Consider the following 15,536-nt stretch of genomic DNA (forward strand, 5'->3'; position numbering starts at 1 on the left):
AAAGAGACCATTGTAATGGTGTCTTTTCGCTTACTTTATCTTCTAAGAAGGTCAACAATATAAAGGCGGATATTCCAAATTCGTTCTGGTTAGAAGATTGGAATAATTTTCCAGTTGGAGGGAACTTTCCATTCGGCATTTGTGCGTCGATAAGATATGTGAAAGCTGCATCGATTATTTTCTCATCGATGGTGATGAAATTCCGTGCTTGCAGAAATGACCGGAGCACGTAGGCTGTTAGCCAACTATTTGAGTGATCATCGCTTTCACCAAATGCACTATAGCCACCATCTTTATGTTTATAGGTCAATTGACGTTGATATCCGATTTCCAAGAAATTCAAGGCTTTCTTCCTTATATCAGGCATATCTCTTTTAAGAGCATCCAAATATTCCAAAATCAAAATATTGCAAACAAAATCAATCATATTTTGTTCACCACAACCTCTAGGTAAATTGATAGCATTTCTCAATTTGTTTATATTGAGTCCTATAAAATCCTTAACTACGGAGAATTCTAAATATTCGGAATCCATGATCACTTCTTTGGGTATATTGGCTTTGAGAGTATATCTGGCAGGGTCTCCAGAAGTGGCGGAAATTAAAAGCGATTCATTTTTGTAATGTTTTACACCTTCCGCTTCTACCTTGAGTCGTTGATGTACTGCATCGCCAGCCAATGGTGTTATTGCTTTTATCTTTATTGCTATTTCCCCAATAATTTTGGGTTTTATGCAAAATGTTGTAGTTCCACTCGCATTGGAATTCACAACCAAGTTCTTGGTTATTTGATATTTATTTGGTCCTTCGATGATATCCGGTTCTATGAAATCAAATTCATCATTCTCATTATCCAAAGTAATGACAGCATTTAAATTTTGTTCCATATTATTGCACACATTAACTGGTAGTTTTATCACTTCTCCAAGTTTTATGGAATATGGAAGATTTAGGCTAACGAAAAATGATTTAAATACTTGAATTTTCTTAGGATTTTCAGTAATGCCAAAGCCAGTTTTCTCATTCAAAGAAAATCCAGTAATAACCCACGATGTAATTGAGTCGGGAATTTTTGTAGTAAAGTTTGCAATACCATCGGAATTCGTACTTTACTCAAAGAAAATGAAGAAAATTTCAGTAATAAATATGGGATTGGAAAAAAATTATTTTTTAATGTTAACTACTATGTACGCTGAGAGAAAAACTTCATAATATAATCGTTGCTAACTCATATGAATATAATATATTAGGTGAGTGCTGGAATGTTCTGACATCTCGTTTAGAGATTTGTCAGTACATTGCATCATACACACCCAAGGACAAAATTCTTTTCTCCGGAACGAAATTTTAAACAAACGTAATTTCTCATTGTTAAAAAGTATATTTAAGAGCAAATGAAACAGAATTTATTAAAAGCATTGCAACGATTATCTCCAGTCTTTATACCCTTCACCACTACAGAGTATAATAAGTTTGTGCATTTGTATGTAACGCCAAGAAATATTGGTCATAGACCCATCTTTTAGTATACCGATCGGCTTAGAATTAATTTCTGAGTCGATTTAGCGATGTCCGTCTGTCTGTCTGTCTGTCCGTCCGTCTGTCTGTATATGTAATTTTGTGCACAAAGTACAGCTCGCAATTTAAGTCCGAACGTCCTCAAATTTGGCATAGGGCCGTTTCTTGGGACAGAGACAATCGCTATTGGTTTTGGAAAAAATCGGTTCAGATTTAGATATAGCTGCCATATATATTTATCCCCGATTTGGTCATAGCTAGCGTGTTTATCAACCGATTTTCTTGAAATATCGTATATCCAAATATTTTATGAGTCTCGAAATTCTTGCAAAATATCAGCCAAATCGGTTCAGATTTAGATATATCTCCCATATATATTTTTCGTCCGATTTAGACTCATATGACCACAGAGGCCAAAGTTTACTACCGATCTTCGTGAAATTTTGCACAGAGTGTAGAATTGACATTCTACCAATGCTTGGTAAATTTGATTGAAATCGGTTCAAATTTAGATATAGCTCCCATATATATCTTTTGTCCGATTTGAACTTATATGGCCACAAAAGCCAGAGTTTTGCCGTGATTTGCTTCAAATTTTGCACATGGGGTAAGTTTAATACTATCGTTAAGTGTGTCAAATTTTGTTAAAATCGGTTCAGATTTAGATATAGCTCACATATATATCTTTCGCCCGATTTGGACTTATATGGTCTCAAAAGCCAGAGTTTTGCACTGACTTACTTCAAATTTTGCACAAGCGGTACTTTTAACGATACTATTGTATGTGTAATTTCGCACAAGGAGTAGGTTTAGTAGTATTGGTAATTGTGCCAAATTTGGTTGAAATCGGTTAGATATGGCTCCCATATATATCTGCCGTCCGATTTAAATTTTAATTCTAGAGATTTTGAAGAAGTAAAAAAATTGTCTCCTTTATATAGCTTCCAACAAATGTGAAGTAGTTGAGATTGTAACACAAATTTTGGCCTACATAGGGGCGAAGGGTATAATACAGTCGGCCCCGCCGGGTTTAGACTTTACTTACTTGTTTTTAATTAGCTAAATTTTGTATCGTCAAGAGAAAACTTTGTTTGTCTAAAATTTCGTTCCTACTACTGCGAATATCTCCTGGACTATAGGCCACTTACCTTTCTATATCATCAAATATCCAGTTTTCTGAATAACTTTTACGTATCTTCATTTTTTGAATATCATCCAGAATATTCTCATCTCGTTCTTGATCATTTTTGCGACACTTGCTAAAATCTGGCATTAAAACCGCATAAGGATCATAGGGAATGGGAAAACAACCAATTGAACAAGGTGCTGAAATAATAAAATTAATAATTTCAATAATAATGTTTGATTTGAATATTATTACATTTGAGTGTTTAGTTTAAATGTAAACTTGAATAGATAGGAAAAGCAAATTTTGGATGGGGTCCATTGTATTATATCCTATACCATATCGTATTATATCATATACCACATCGCAGCCCGATGATTTTGGTTCACTTAGACTACTCAGTCCATTGTGATGCTACAAGTGATGAACTTGTGCCTTATAAATGAGTGCTTGCGATTCTAACAGGTCGGCGGATAAGTCCCCGGTCTAACAAAGAAAAACACATTTTTATACCCTTCACCACTACTGTGGTACAGGGTATAATAAGTTTGTGCATTTGTATGTAACGCCAAGAAGGAGTAATCATAGACCAACCTTTTAGTATACGGATCGGCTTAGAATTAAATTCTGAGTCGATTTAGCGATGTCCGTCTGTCCGTCTGTCTGTCCGTCTGTCTGTCTGTCTGTTGATGTATTTTTGTGTGCAAAGTACAGCTCGCAGTTTTAGTCCGATTGTCTTAAAATTTGGTATAGGATCCTGTTTCGGCTCAAAGACGATCCCTATTGATTTTGGAAAAAATCGGTTCAGATTTAGATATAGCTGCCATATATATTTTTCGCCGATCTGGTCATAATTGGCGTGTATATCAACCGATCTTCCTCAAATTCCGTACATCCGAATATTTTATGGGTCTCGAAAAACTTGCAAAATACCAGCCAAATCGGTTCAGATTTAGATATAGCTCTCATATATAGCTTTCGCCCGATTTACACTCATTTGCCCAAAGAGGCCAATTTTTAACTCCGATTTGGTTGAAATTTTGCACAGGGAGTAGAATTAGCATTATAACTATGCGTGCCAAATTTGGTTGAAATCGGTTCAGATTTAGATATATCTCCCATATATAGCTTTCGCCCGATTTACACTCATATGACCACAGAGGCCAATTTTTAACTCCGATTTATTTGAAATTTTGCACAGAGAGTAGAATTAGCATTGTTGATATGCGTGCCAAATTTGGTTGAAATCGGTTCAGATTTAGATATAGCTTCCATATATATGTTTTTCTGATTTCGACAAAAATGGTCAAAATACCAACAATTTCCTTGTTAAATCGCCACTGCTTAGTCGCAAAGTTGTAAAAATGACTCTACTTTTCCTAAACTTCTAATACATATATATCGAGCGATAAATCATAAATAAACTTTTGCAAAGTTTCCTTAAAATTGCTTCAGATTTAAATGTTTCCCATATTTTTTTACTAACATTGTGTTCCACCCTAGTGCATTAGCCGACTTAAATTTTGAGTCTATAGATTTTGTAGAAGTCTATCAAATTCTTCCAGATCGAGTGATATTTAAATGTATGTATTTGGGACAAACCTTTATATATAGCCCCAAACACATTTGACGGATGTGATATGGTATCGAAAATTTAGATCTACAAAGTGGTGCAGGGTATAATATAGTCGGCGACTTTAGACTTTCCTTACTGGTTTTATCAAAATTCGTTTTTATTATTCAACATAGTTCCCTTCAAGAGAGATACAACGATTATAACGACTTTCCAATTTTTTGATACCATTTTGGTAGTACTCCTTCGGCTTTGCCTCAAAATAGGCCTCAGTTTCGGCGACCACCTCTTCATTGCAGCCAAATTTTTTCCCTGCGAGCATCCTTTTGAGGTCTGAGAATAAGAAAAAGTCGCTGGGGGCCAGATCTAGAGAATACGGTGGGTGGGGAAGCAATTCGAAGCCCAATTATTGAAATTTTGCCATCGTTCTCAATCATTTTTGGCACGGTACGTTGTCTTGGTGGAACAACACTTTTTTATACCCTCCATCATAGGATGGGGGTATATTAACTTTGTCATTCCGTTTGTAACACATCGAAATATTGCTCTAAGACCCCATGAAGTATATATATTCTGGGTCGTGGTGAAATTCTGAGTCGATCTAAGCATGTCCGTCCGTCCGTCTGTTGAAATCACGCTAACTTCCGAACGAAACAAGCTATCGACTTGAAACTTGGCACAAGTAGTTGCTATCGATGTAGGTCGGATGGTATTGAAAATGGGTCATATCGGTCCACTTTTACGTATAGCCCCCATATAAAGGGACCCTCAGATTTGGATTGCGGAGCCTCTAACAGAAGCATATTTCATCCGATCCGGCTGAAATTTGGTATATGGTGTTGGTATATGGTCTCTAACAACCATGCAAAAATTGGTCCACATCGGTCCATAATTATATATAGCCCCCATATAAACCGATCCCCAGATTTGGCTTGCGGAGCCTAAAAGAGAAGAAAATTTCTTCCGATCCGCCTGAAATTTGGTACATGCTGTTGGTATATGGTCTCTAACAACCATGCAAATATTGGTTCACATCGGTCCATAATTATATATAGCCCCCATATAAACCGATCCCCAGATTTGGCTTGCGGAGCCTCAAAGAGAAGAAAATTTCATCCGATCCGGCTGAAATTTGGTACATAATGTTGGTATATGGTCTCTAACAATCATGCAAAAATTGGTCCATATCGGTCTTTAATTATATATAGCCCCCATATAAACCGATCCCCAGATTTGGCTTGTGGAGCCTCTAAGAGAAGCATATTTCATCCGATCCGGCTGAAATTTGGTACATGGTGTTGGTATATGGTCTCTAACAACCATGCAAAAATTGGTCCACATCGGTCCATAATTATATATGGCCCCCATATAAACCCATCCCCAGATTTGGCTTGCGGAGCCTCTAAGAGAAGCAAATTTCATCCGATCCGGCTGAAATTTGGTACATGGTATTGGTATATGGTCTCTAACAACCGTGCAAAAATTGGTCCACATTGGTTCATAATTATATATAGCGCCCATATAAACCGATCCCCAGATTTGGGTTGCGGAGCCTCAAAGAGAAGCAAATTTCATCCGATCCGCCTGAAATTTGGTACATGATATTGGTATAGGGTCTCTAATAACTATGCAAAAATTGGTCCACAGTGGTTCATAATTATATATGGCGCACGTATAAACCGATCCCCCAGATTTGGGTTGCGGAGCCTCAAAGAGAAGCAAATTTCATCCGATCCGCCTAAAATTTGGTACATGGTGTTAGTATATGATCTTTAACAACCGTGCCAGAATTGGTCCATATCGGTCCATAATTATATATAGCCCCCATATAAAACATTCTCCAGATTTGACCTCCGGAGCCTCTTGGAGGAGCAAAATTCATCCGATCCGGTTCAAATTAGGCATGGTCGCTAACAACCATACCAAAATTGGTCCAATCAGACAAAAATTGGTCCATATCGGTTCATAATCATGGTTGCCACTCGAGCCAAAAATAATCTACCAAAATTTTATTTCTATAGACAATTTTGTCAAAATTTTATTTCGGTAGAAAATTTTGTCAAAATTTTATTTCTAGAGAAAATTTTGTTAAAATTTTATTCGGTTCATAATAAAATTTTCATCATTGTGAAAATTTTACTTCTATAGAAAATGTTGTCAAAATTTTATTTCTATAGAAAATTTTGTTTAAATTTTATTCGGTTCATAATCATGGTTGCCACTCGAGCCAAAAATAATCAACCAAGATTTTATTTCTATAGAAAATTTTGCCAAAAGTTTATTTCTATAGAAAATTTTGTTAAAATTATATTTCTGTAGAAATTTTTGTCAAAAATTTCTTTCTATAGAAAATTTTGTCAATTTTTTTTCTATAGAAAATTTTGTGAAAATTTTATTTCTATAGAAAATTTTGTTAAAATTTTATTTCTATAGAAAATTTTGTCAAAATGTTATGTCTACTTTGTCAAATTGAATTCTATACGTATTGGATCGATCTTTTTTGATTTACTATATATGTATGGACTTACATACAATTTAGACGATGGTGTTAGGAGATTTTAAGATACCACTTATGTAATTCGATTGTGGATGGCAGTGTTTAGATGAAGTTTCTACGCAATCCATTATGGAGGGTACATAAGCTTCGGCCTGGCCGAACTTACGGCCGTATATACTTGTTCTTCTTCATATGGGGCCGTTTTGCCGCGATTTTGACCTTCAAACACCATCACTGTTGATGTTTTTTCCCTTCTCAAGATAATCGATAAAAATTATTCCATGCTCATCCCAAAAAACAGAGGCCATTACTTTACCAGCGGACTTTTGAGTCTTTTCACGCTTCGGAGACGGTTCACCGGTCGCTGTCCACTCAGCCGACTGTCGATTGGACTCAGGAGTGTAGTGATGGAGCCATGTTTCATCCATTGTCAGATATCGACGGAAAAACTCGGGTGTATTACGAGTTAATAGCTGCAAACTCCGCTCAGAATCATCAACACGTTGTTGTTTTTGGTCAAATGTGAGCTCCCGCGGCACCCATTTCAAAATCATTTTGTGGATTTTTTTGATGTTTTCGTCGGTAACCACCTCTTTCGGGCGTCCATTGCGTTCACCGTCCTCCGTGCACATTTCACCACGCTTAAATTTTGCATACCAATCAATTATTGTTGATTTCCCTGGGGCAGAGTCCGGAAACTCATTATCAAGCCAAGTTTTTGCTTCCACCGTATTGTTTCCCTTCAGAAAACAGCATTTTATCAAAACACGAAATTCCTTTGTTTCCATTTTTTTCACAATAACAAAAGTTGCTTCATAAAAAAAGTTTTCAGCGTTGGATTATCCCACCTCAGTAATGCTGGTTACATTTCTGAGGGTTTCAAAGCTTCTCTAAGTGGTTTCAGTGCAATTTGGAACGCCGTTCGGACTCGGCTATAAAAAGGAGGTCCCTTGTCATTGAGCTTAACATGGAATCGGGCAGCACTCAGTGATAAGAGAGAAGTTCACCAATGTGGTATCACAATGGACTGAATAGTCTAAGTGAGCCTGATACATCGGGCTGCCACCTAACCTAACCTTACCTACGGAGCCCTAGCTTCTAATTTGATGAATACAGGGTGATATATATGATACAGGCTAACAAATGAATCTTGATCTATTGCATATAAAGTTATTCGTGATGGAATTCAAGGGAGATAGTGTGATTGCCTTATATTTGACAGGAAACCCACAAGTGGCTATCGTCAGCGCTCTACGACATTTAAATTTGAATAAATCTTTTATTTCGTGTATCGCTGCTCATTACCGACGTACTGGTAGTGGATTGAACGCCGCAGTATAGAACATGTCGCGAGGATGGATGCAACACATATTGAAAAATGAGCTTCGACTATAGGCATTGAAGTTCCAAGCCATTGGTCTAAAACCATTGAACACTGGAACAGACCAAGAAGTTGCTTCGCGTGTACAGATGTGGCCAGCAGACGAATTTGGGTTTCTCCGATGAGAAGCCATTTCAAAGTGAGCAGTTTGTGTACAAACAAAATAGTCGGGTTTACTTGGCAAAGAGAACACCTTCAATAACACTGCAAAAAATATTGTCATCAGGTCAAAGATTTCATGTCTTTAAAATACGTATGCAAATTGTGCTTAGCGTAGAAGACGCATTTCTCTATTATAACGTTTTTTTCCTTGTCCAAAAGTCGATAAACTTTTCAATGAAGTCGTATTGTCCCGATAATTAAGTGATTTGACTTCAAATGGGTATCATAACATGAAACAAAAAATTTTTGGGCTAAGGTCAACTTGACTTTCATTCAGAAAAATTCTTTAAAATTAATGGAATTGTTTTTAAATTTGTTGTTTTTTTGCAAAAAATCTTTCAAAAATAGGACATGTTTTTCAACACGTTATTTTAAAGACGTTTTTTTACATGGTTCTTTAAAATAAGAAAAGTTTTTTGCAACCTATCTAGGATCTATAAAATTAAAATTAGGATACAGATCTCATTTATCTAATTTTCATTCTATTTTTCGGTATATTAATAAAGCTATTTACGTACAAACAAATTCCAGTTTAAAAATACAAATTATAACGGATACTTCGAAGTAAAAAATATTGTCTTAATTCCAAAAAAAAAAACTTTAAACCAAAGATGCTAAGTCATCAAAATAAGGCTTAGGCTACATTTGAAACGTTTTTACATTAAATCTAAAGATTCAATATTTCAGTTAATTTAAATCAAAAATGTGTTTCTTTACTTTAAGGAAAATTTGCCTTAGTTTAAAGACATGCAACTTTATCGAAGGAACGCAAATTTTCAAAATGTTTGTCCTAAATTTAATGAAAAAAATAAAAATTTCATTATTTTAAAGAAATTTGTGATTAATTGTGTGTAAATTGCGCATCCTAAAATTGAAGTTGCGTAATCTTTAATATCACGTAAATATTTTTTTTTCAGTGTAATTTCTACTGGAAGTCGAGTCTGAAATTGGAAAATAAAGTTGCCGTAAACTCGTTTTTAAAGGACTTTGATAGCATATGAAGAAAAAAAAAAGCTGAAAAAACGAAAAATAAAAAATTTCTTCCTAGAAGCAAGTACACAAAACCGAAATTTAACAGAAAATTATGCCTTAAAAGTATCCTTACTTGTATTCTCCGCTTCTTTGGCTCGGAATCAATACCAAAATTGTTAAAGTAAAGACGAAATCTTTGGAACCGGGCATGCTTTTTTTCAGTGTACCTATTAGTAACACATATTGCCCCGCCATACATTTCATGTAGTGATAGTAAGGCAGTAGCCTTACGAACCTTACGGTTCGGTGTAGTATTAAAGCTAGGTCCCCTTAATTTCCAGTGAGATCCTTGTAACCATAGGAATGGCGGAATCATGAAGCAGTGTTTATCACAGTGGCTACGACTCAGATTCTTTCTAATACTTAAAATCTAATCCCATAAAAGCTATATGAAAATTGTTATGGTAGCAGCAGCAAGTGAGATAAGTTAACCAGATCACAATGCGGCCAATAGTCTAATATATAAATGGTTGATTTATCACAGAGAATACCCCACTTTGCTCTATATAATTTTTACTTATAAAATAAATAAATAGTAATAATAACAATAAAAGTAAACATTTTGTTTTAAAAATACATACGAGTAGTACATGGTCTTGAAATTGCAGCATTTGTTAGCGTCACAAAACCGGAAATTGGTGGGTAATCTCTTTTAATACCCCTTCTACTATACTGTAAATGTGCGTTAAATCGACCATTGTAGTTATACAAGGAAATGGATTCGGAATCGTAGCAACATAAATCTTTATAAATGGTTTTTCCTTTTATATCATGATTCGATCGTAACAATAGAACGCTCTGATCAACTCCCATAAGACCCACATAAGAATTCGGATCGGTTTTTATATTCAAGGTAATTTCATCATTCGCTTTAGCTTCCGCGGGAGCTTTTATTTCCAACTAAAGTGGAGAGACAGACAGACATAGAGAGAGAGAGAGAGAGAGAGAGAAAGAAATAAAGAGTGATTTTAATAATGTAAATAAATCGGGAATGATAAATGACTATATCCAAAAAGAGTTTTCGACAATTGGGTTACCCAAATTCAATATGTTCCAACTTATGTACCAAATTTATCATCGCTGCAGCACTTGTAGTGACATCAGAAACTTACCTTATTTACAAATTCTTGTTGGATTTGTATGGTCTTCTCATCGTATTCGACTTTACCACCATCAATGTAATAGGCAATTATTTTAATCGATGGCATCATTTCAAAAGTAGCCCTCAATTTTACTTTGTTGAATTGTAATGCTGGTACAATTTTAACATATTCATGGTGGAGAATTTTCCCACGTGCCATTATGGTATAGACAAGGTACGTAAACACTCTCTCCGTTCTGAATACAATGAGAAACTCTTCCCCTAGTTTTAGCCTGAAAGTAAAAAATGAGAACTGCTTATGTAAACTGAATTTGTTATGGTTTTTTTTCTGATACCAATCGTGTAGTAAATATCATATTAAAACAAGTATATATGGCCGTAAGTTCGGCCAGGCCGAATCTTATGTACCCTCCACCATGGATAGCATAGAAACTTCTACGAAAGACTGTCATCCACAATCGAATTACTTGGATTGTGGTATCTTAAAACGTTTTCTAAATTTTATTTATTTTAGTCCATACGTGGTATATATTAGACAAAAAAGGTATATGTAAGTAAGTCTACAAATAATTACGAATCGATATGGACTTTTTGCACGGTACGTAGGGAACCAGAATTGAAATATGGGAGTTGCTTATATGGGGGCTATATACAATTATGAACTTGATATGGTCCAATTTTTGTGTGATTGGGGATCGATTTATCTGAGAGCCATTAGCGTAGCTAGACAATTTTCCTAGGGGGGGCTATAGCCCCCCTAGCTAAAAATTTATAGACTGAACTTATGGGTTCAATTATTGTTTTATTTCATTAAAAAAAGAATAAAAAATAGACATCAAAATAATATATAATAAAGCAATTAAAAGTAGTTCCACACTTTTCCCAGCAAAAAAATTGGGAATTGTTTTAAAGGCACAACTTTAAAAACACTTCCAAAAATGTCCTCACAAAGAAGTTAATTATATTAACTACACAGGAAGTTTTTTACTTCAGTTTTTTCATATTTTAATGCGTAATTTTTGTTTTCTTTTTTCAAATAGTTTAAAAAAAGAGTAAGAATAAATAAAATGGTAAAAATTATTCAAATTTTTCCACAAAAATGCTAAATCCATTATAGAAAAATCGATAATTTTTGAAAATATTCAAACAAGCGTTAGAATGCATTAAAAATCATAAAAAATATAAAAATTATTATAAAATAATGTTTCTTGAAGCTAGATGTCTGTATAAATATTTATAGAATTCTAACAAAAGGTCGACCAAAAATCAAATAAAAAACGAATAAATAAAAATTATTTGTTTGGAAAAATATCACACAATTTTTTAATTCACATTCAAAACTCTGAATTCGGATCACACCGCAACAAGTGATGCAAATTTATTACAGCGGCTGATGAAACGGTGGACATTCGTTCTATGACGAGTTCCTATTACATTCATCGCTTCTTCGCCAATTTTGCACCACTTCCGGACCCAAAAGAACATTTTCACTTCTTTTTTGGCGACGCTTTTTTGCAGCATTATTAAGATATTAATTCATGAAAGAATAGTTTTAAAACCAATTGCTATTTTTTAATTCAGATGACTAAACCAGACTAAACAATATAATAAAGGAGCTTTACAGCCTGCTTCTGTATGTCGAATGAGCTCAACTAAAGGATCGACTAAAATGGAAACAAACAGCTGAATTTATAACCAAAAAACAGCTGTTTCTATGCATTTCAGTCGATCGATTGAACTCGTTCGACATACAGAAACAGGCTGTTAGTTATTCAACTAAACCATAAGTTCAATCACAGCTCTATTTCATAAATATCAGACTTCAAACATTGCCATCGGCAACTGCTACCCAAGTAATTCGATTGTGCATGAAAGTTTTTAGCGGAACTTTGTGCGGTTGTATATACTTGTCTCATTTTTATAAAAATATAAAATCGTAAATAGGTTTTCAAATTCTGGGGGGCTACATTTTTTCTGGGGGGGTCTAAGCCCCCTCCCCAGAGGCCTTCCTACGCTTATGCCGAGAGCTATATATAACTATAGACCGATATGGACCTAGTTAGGCATGGTTGTTAACGGCCATATACTAGCACAATGTACCAAATTTCAACTGACTTGGATGAAATTTGCTCCTCCAAGAGGCTCCAAAACCAAATCTCGGGATCGGTTTATATGGAGGCTATATATGATTATGGACTGATATGGACCACTTTTGGCATGGTTGTTAAATATCGTATACTTCCACCACGTAACAAATTTCAACCAGGTCGGATGAATTTTGCATCTACAAAAAGCACCGGAGGTCAAATCTATGGATCGGTTTATATGGGGGTTATATATAATTATGGACTGATATGAACCAATTCCTGCATTGTTGTTGGATACCATATACTAACATCACGTACCAAATTTCAACCGAATCTGATGAATTTTGCACTTCCAAGGGGCTCCGGAGGTCAAATCTGGGGATCGGTTTATATGAGGGCTATATATAATTATCGGCTGATATGAACCAATTCCTGCATGGTTGTTGGATAACTAACATCACGTACCAAATTTCAACCGAATCGGATGAATTTTGCTCTTCCAAGGGGCTCCGGAGGTCAAATCTGGGGATCGGTTTATATGGGGGCTATATATAATTATGAACCGATTTCGACCAATGTTTGCATGGGTGTTTGAGGCCATATATTAACACCACGTACCAAATATCAACCGAATCTGATGAATTTTGGTCTTCCAAGAGGCTCCGGAGGTCAAATTTGGTGATCGGTTTATATGGGGGCTATATATAATTATGGACCGATGTGGAGCAATTTTTGCATGGTTCTTAAAGAACATATACTAACACTATGTACCAAATTTCAGCCGGATCGGATGAAATTTGCTTCTCTTAGAGGCTCCGAAAGCCAAATCGGGGGATCGGTTTATATGGGGCCTATATATAATTATGAACCGATGTGGACCAATTTTTGCATAGATGTTAGAGACCATATACTAACACCATGTACCGAATTTCAGCCGGATCGGATGAAATTTACTTCTCTTAGAGGGTCTGCAACCCAAATTTTGGGGGTCCGTTTATATGGGGGCTATACCTAAAAGTGGACGGATATGGCCCATTTACAATACCGTCCGACCTACATCGATAACAACTACTTATGCCAAGTTTCAATTCGATAGCTTGTTTCGTTCGGAAGTTAGCATGATTTCAACAGACGGACGGACGGACATGCTCAGATCGACTCAGAATTTCACCACGACCCAGAATATATATACTTTATGGTGTCTTAGAGCAATATTTCGATGTGTTACAAAGGGAATGACAAAGTTAATATACCCCCATCCTATGGTGTAGGGTATAAAAATCATTTAATTTGAACAAGGTTTCATTTGCTTTGAAAAAGATTTTATATGTTTTGCAAATAAAGCTCCATATCTTTGTTTGGGAAAAATTCATTGGATTTGGTTTGCATTTCTAGGTCATTAGGTCTTTGCCTAATAAATTCTACTTACACTTCTGGTTCAACGAAAATTTTGATTGGTCCCATGTATTCAGTTGAATCATGTGGAAGCAATGGTTCTTTCTTAGGTGATAACACAACTCGAAATCCAGCGGCTTCGAAGCATCCTTCTTCATATTCAATCCTCATATTGTGAAAATGGCCTTCCTTCGAAAAATTTAAATTAAATGTACCAACACCATTCGTATCGATTGCCGTCTGATAGGGTTCATAGTCTATTCCATCAGGAACAGAACTAAATGTTAGCTTTACTTTTGATTTTGATACGATTGGTTTTCCATCAAATCTCTTAACTATGGCCTTTATCTCGAACGGTTTGTTGATTTCGTATTCCTGACACAAATTATGAATTTCGATGATGTATCGTGATGGAAGAACATTGACAGTAGCCATTGATGATCTGTATTGGATACATGTCAGGGTTTCGGTCATAACAGCAGATAGTTTAATTTTAGGAAAATCCCAATAACATTTGTTTTCTATTCCAAGATCCTTTTTTAAATTGAATTTCACTTCACCTTTTCCCACGATATCAAGAAATTTTCGAGATGATCTGTCATTAACCTCTGCTGTTATGTAGGCTCTACCTTTAACCGGTTTGCCATGAGTATCTTTGGAACGAACAATAACATGGAATTCTTTGTCTTTCACTGCCACTTCCTTAACGACATCAATTTCTACATCGAACTTGGCTAACATGTATTGGGCCACTTCAAATGATTTACTGGCCTTCGTTGTACAATCTCCCTCTTGGGTTATTGCAATTCTCCATTTTCCCAATACTGGTTGTTCGGATAATTGAAGGGAACCCTTATGAATCCCTCTACTGAATTGTATATCCTTCACTTCTTTGATTTGATTATGTCCACCATCGTTTATATATAAATTTAGTGATTTTTCCAATTTAGCTGGCCTAGTATTTTCATCTAAGGCTATGATGCGATATTGTACCCTATCTCCGGGCTTATATATTGGTTTATCGGTTTGTATATAAACTTGGGGTTTGATATTTTTAAACTTTAAATTTGTAGATTCTTTGAAGATTATTCCATTTATTCCTTCACTTAGCAATGCAAAATTTCCTGTTGTTATATGTGGTGGAATTCTAAATGAAACGATTTGTGCTGTATATGGATGAACTTCAATGGTTTTCGACTCTCTAAACTCGGGACCTTTTAAATCAAGTTTTATGGTTACTGGTTCCGTTCTGTGATGTATTGCTAGAGTGACTGTGTAATCATAATCCCGTTGTACTGTTCCTGGGGCAAATATGGTGTAGAATCTGAAACAAAAAAAAATGAGATATAATAAATTAAATGTGTTATAGGTTTGAAATAGTGCTCCCATCAAAACACTACTATAAAAATCAGTGAAAATATTCCTCTTGGATCCAAATGTTATGCTAAATCGGATCTAAACACTGGTTTTTGTTGATGTAAAAAAATTTAAGCATCAATTGTAGGAGTCACAAACTGTGTCATCGTATTTTTCAAAAAATTTTATGGTAAATAAAGAATTTTAATAATGTGTGCTTTAAAATGCTATGAACTCACAAAATTCAAGAAAGTCCTAACTTAGAAACAAGTTTACACAGCCGTGAGTTCAGCCAGTCCGAATCTTAT

The 15,536-nt window shown here is 35.3% G+C and overlaps 1 protein-coding gene across 1 annotated transcript in view; it reads right to left on the reverse strand.

Annotated features, from left to right (window-relative positions):
* The window catches only part of LOC142226577 (thioester-containing protein 1 allele S3-like), a 33,353-nt gene that overhangs the window by 6,949 nt on the left and 10,868 nt on the right, over positions 1–15,536 (reverse strand). Inside the window, exons 2-6 of the mRNA XM_075296663.1 lie at positions 13,907–15,196; positions 10,401–10,662; positions 9,870–10,188; positions 2,666–2,843; positions 35–1,106 (exon numbers count right to left, since the gene is read on the reverse strand). Coding sequence (XP_075152778.1) covers positions 35–1,106; positions 2,666–2,843; positions 9,870–10,188; positions 10,401–10,662; positions 13,907–15,196 — 3,121 coding nt within the window. The remainder of the gene's footprint in view (positions 1–34; positions 1,107–2,665; positions 2,844–9,869; positions 10,189–10,400; positions 10,663–13,906; positions 15,197–15,536) is intronic.

The sequence above is a fragment of the Haematobia irritans genome, chromosome 2, assembly GCF_050003625.1.
Source record: "Haematobia irritans isolate KBUSLIRL chromosome 2, ASM5000362v1, whole genome shotgun sequence".
NCBI lineage: Eukaryota > Metazoa > Arthropoda > Insecta > Diptera > Muscidae > Haematobia > Haematobia irritans.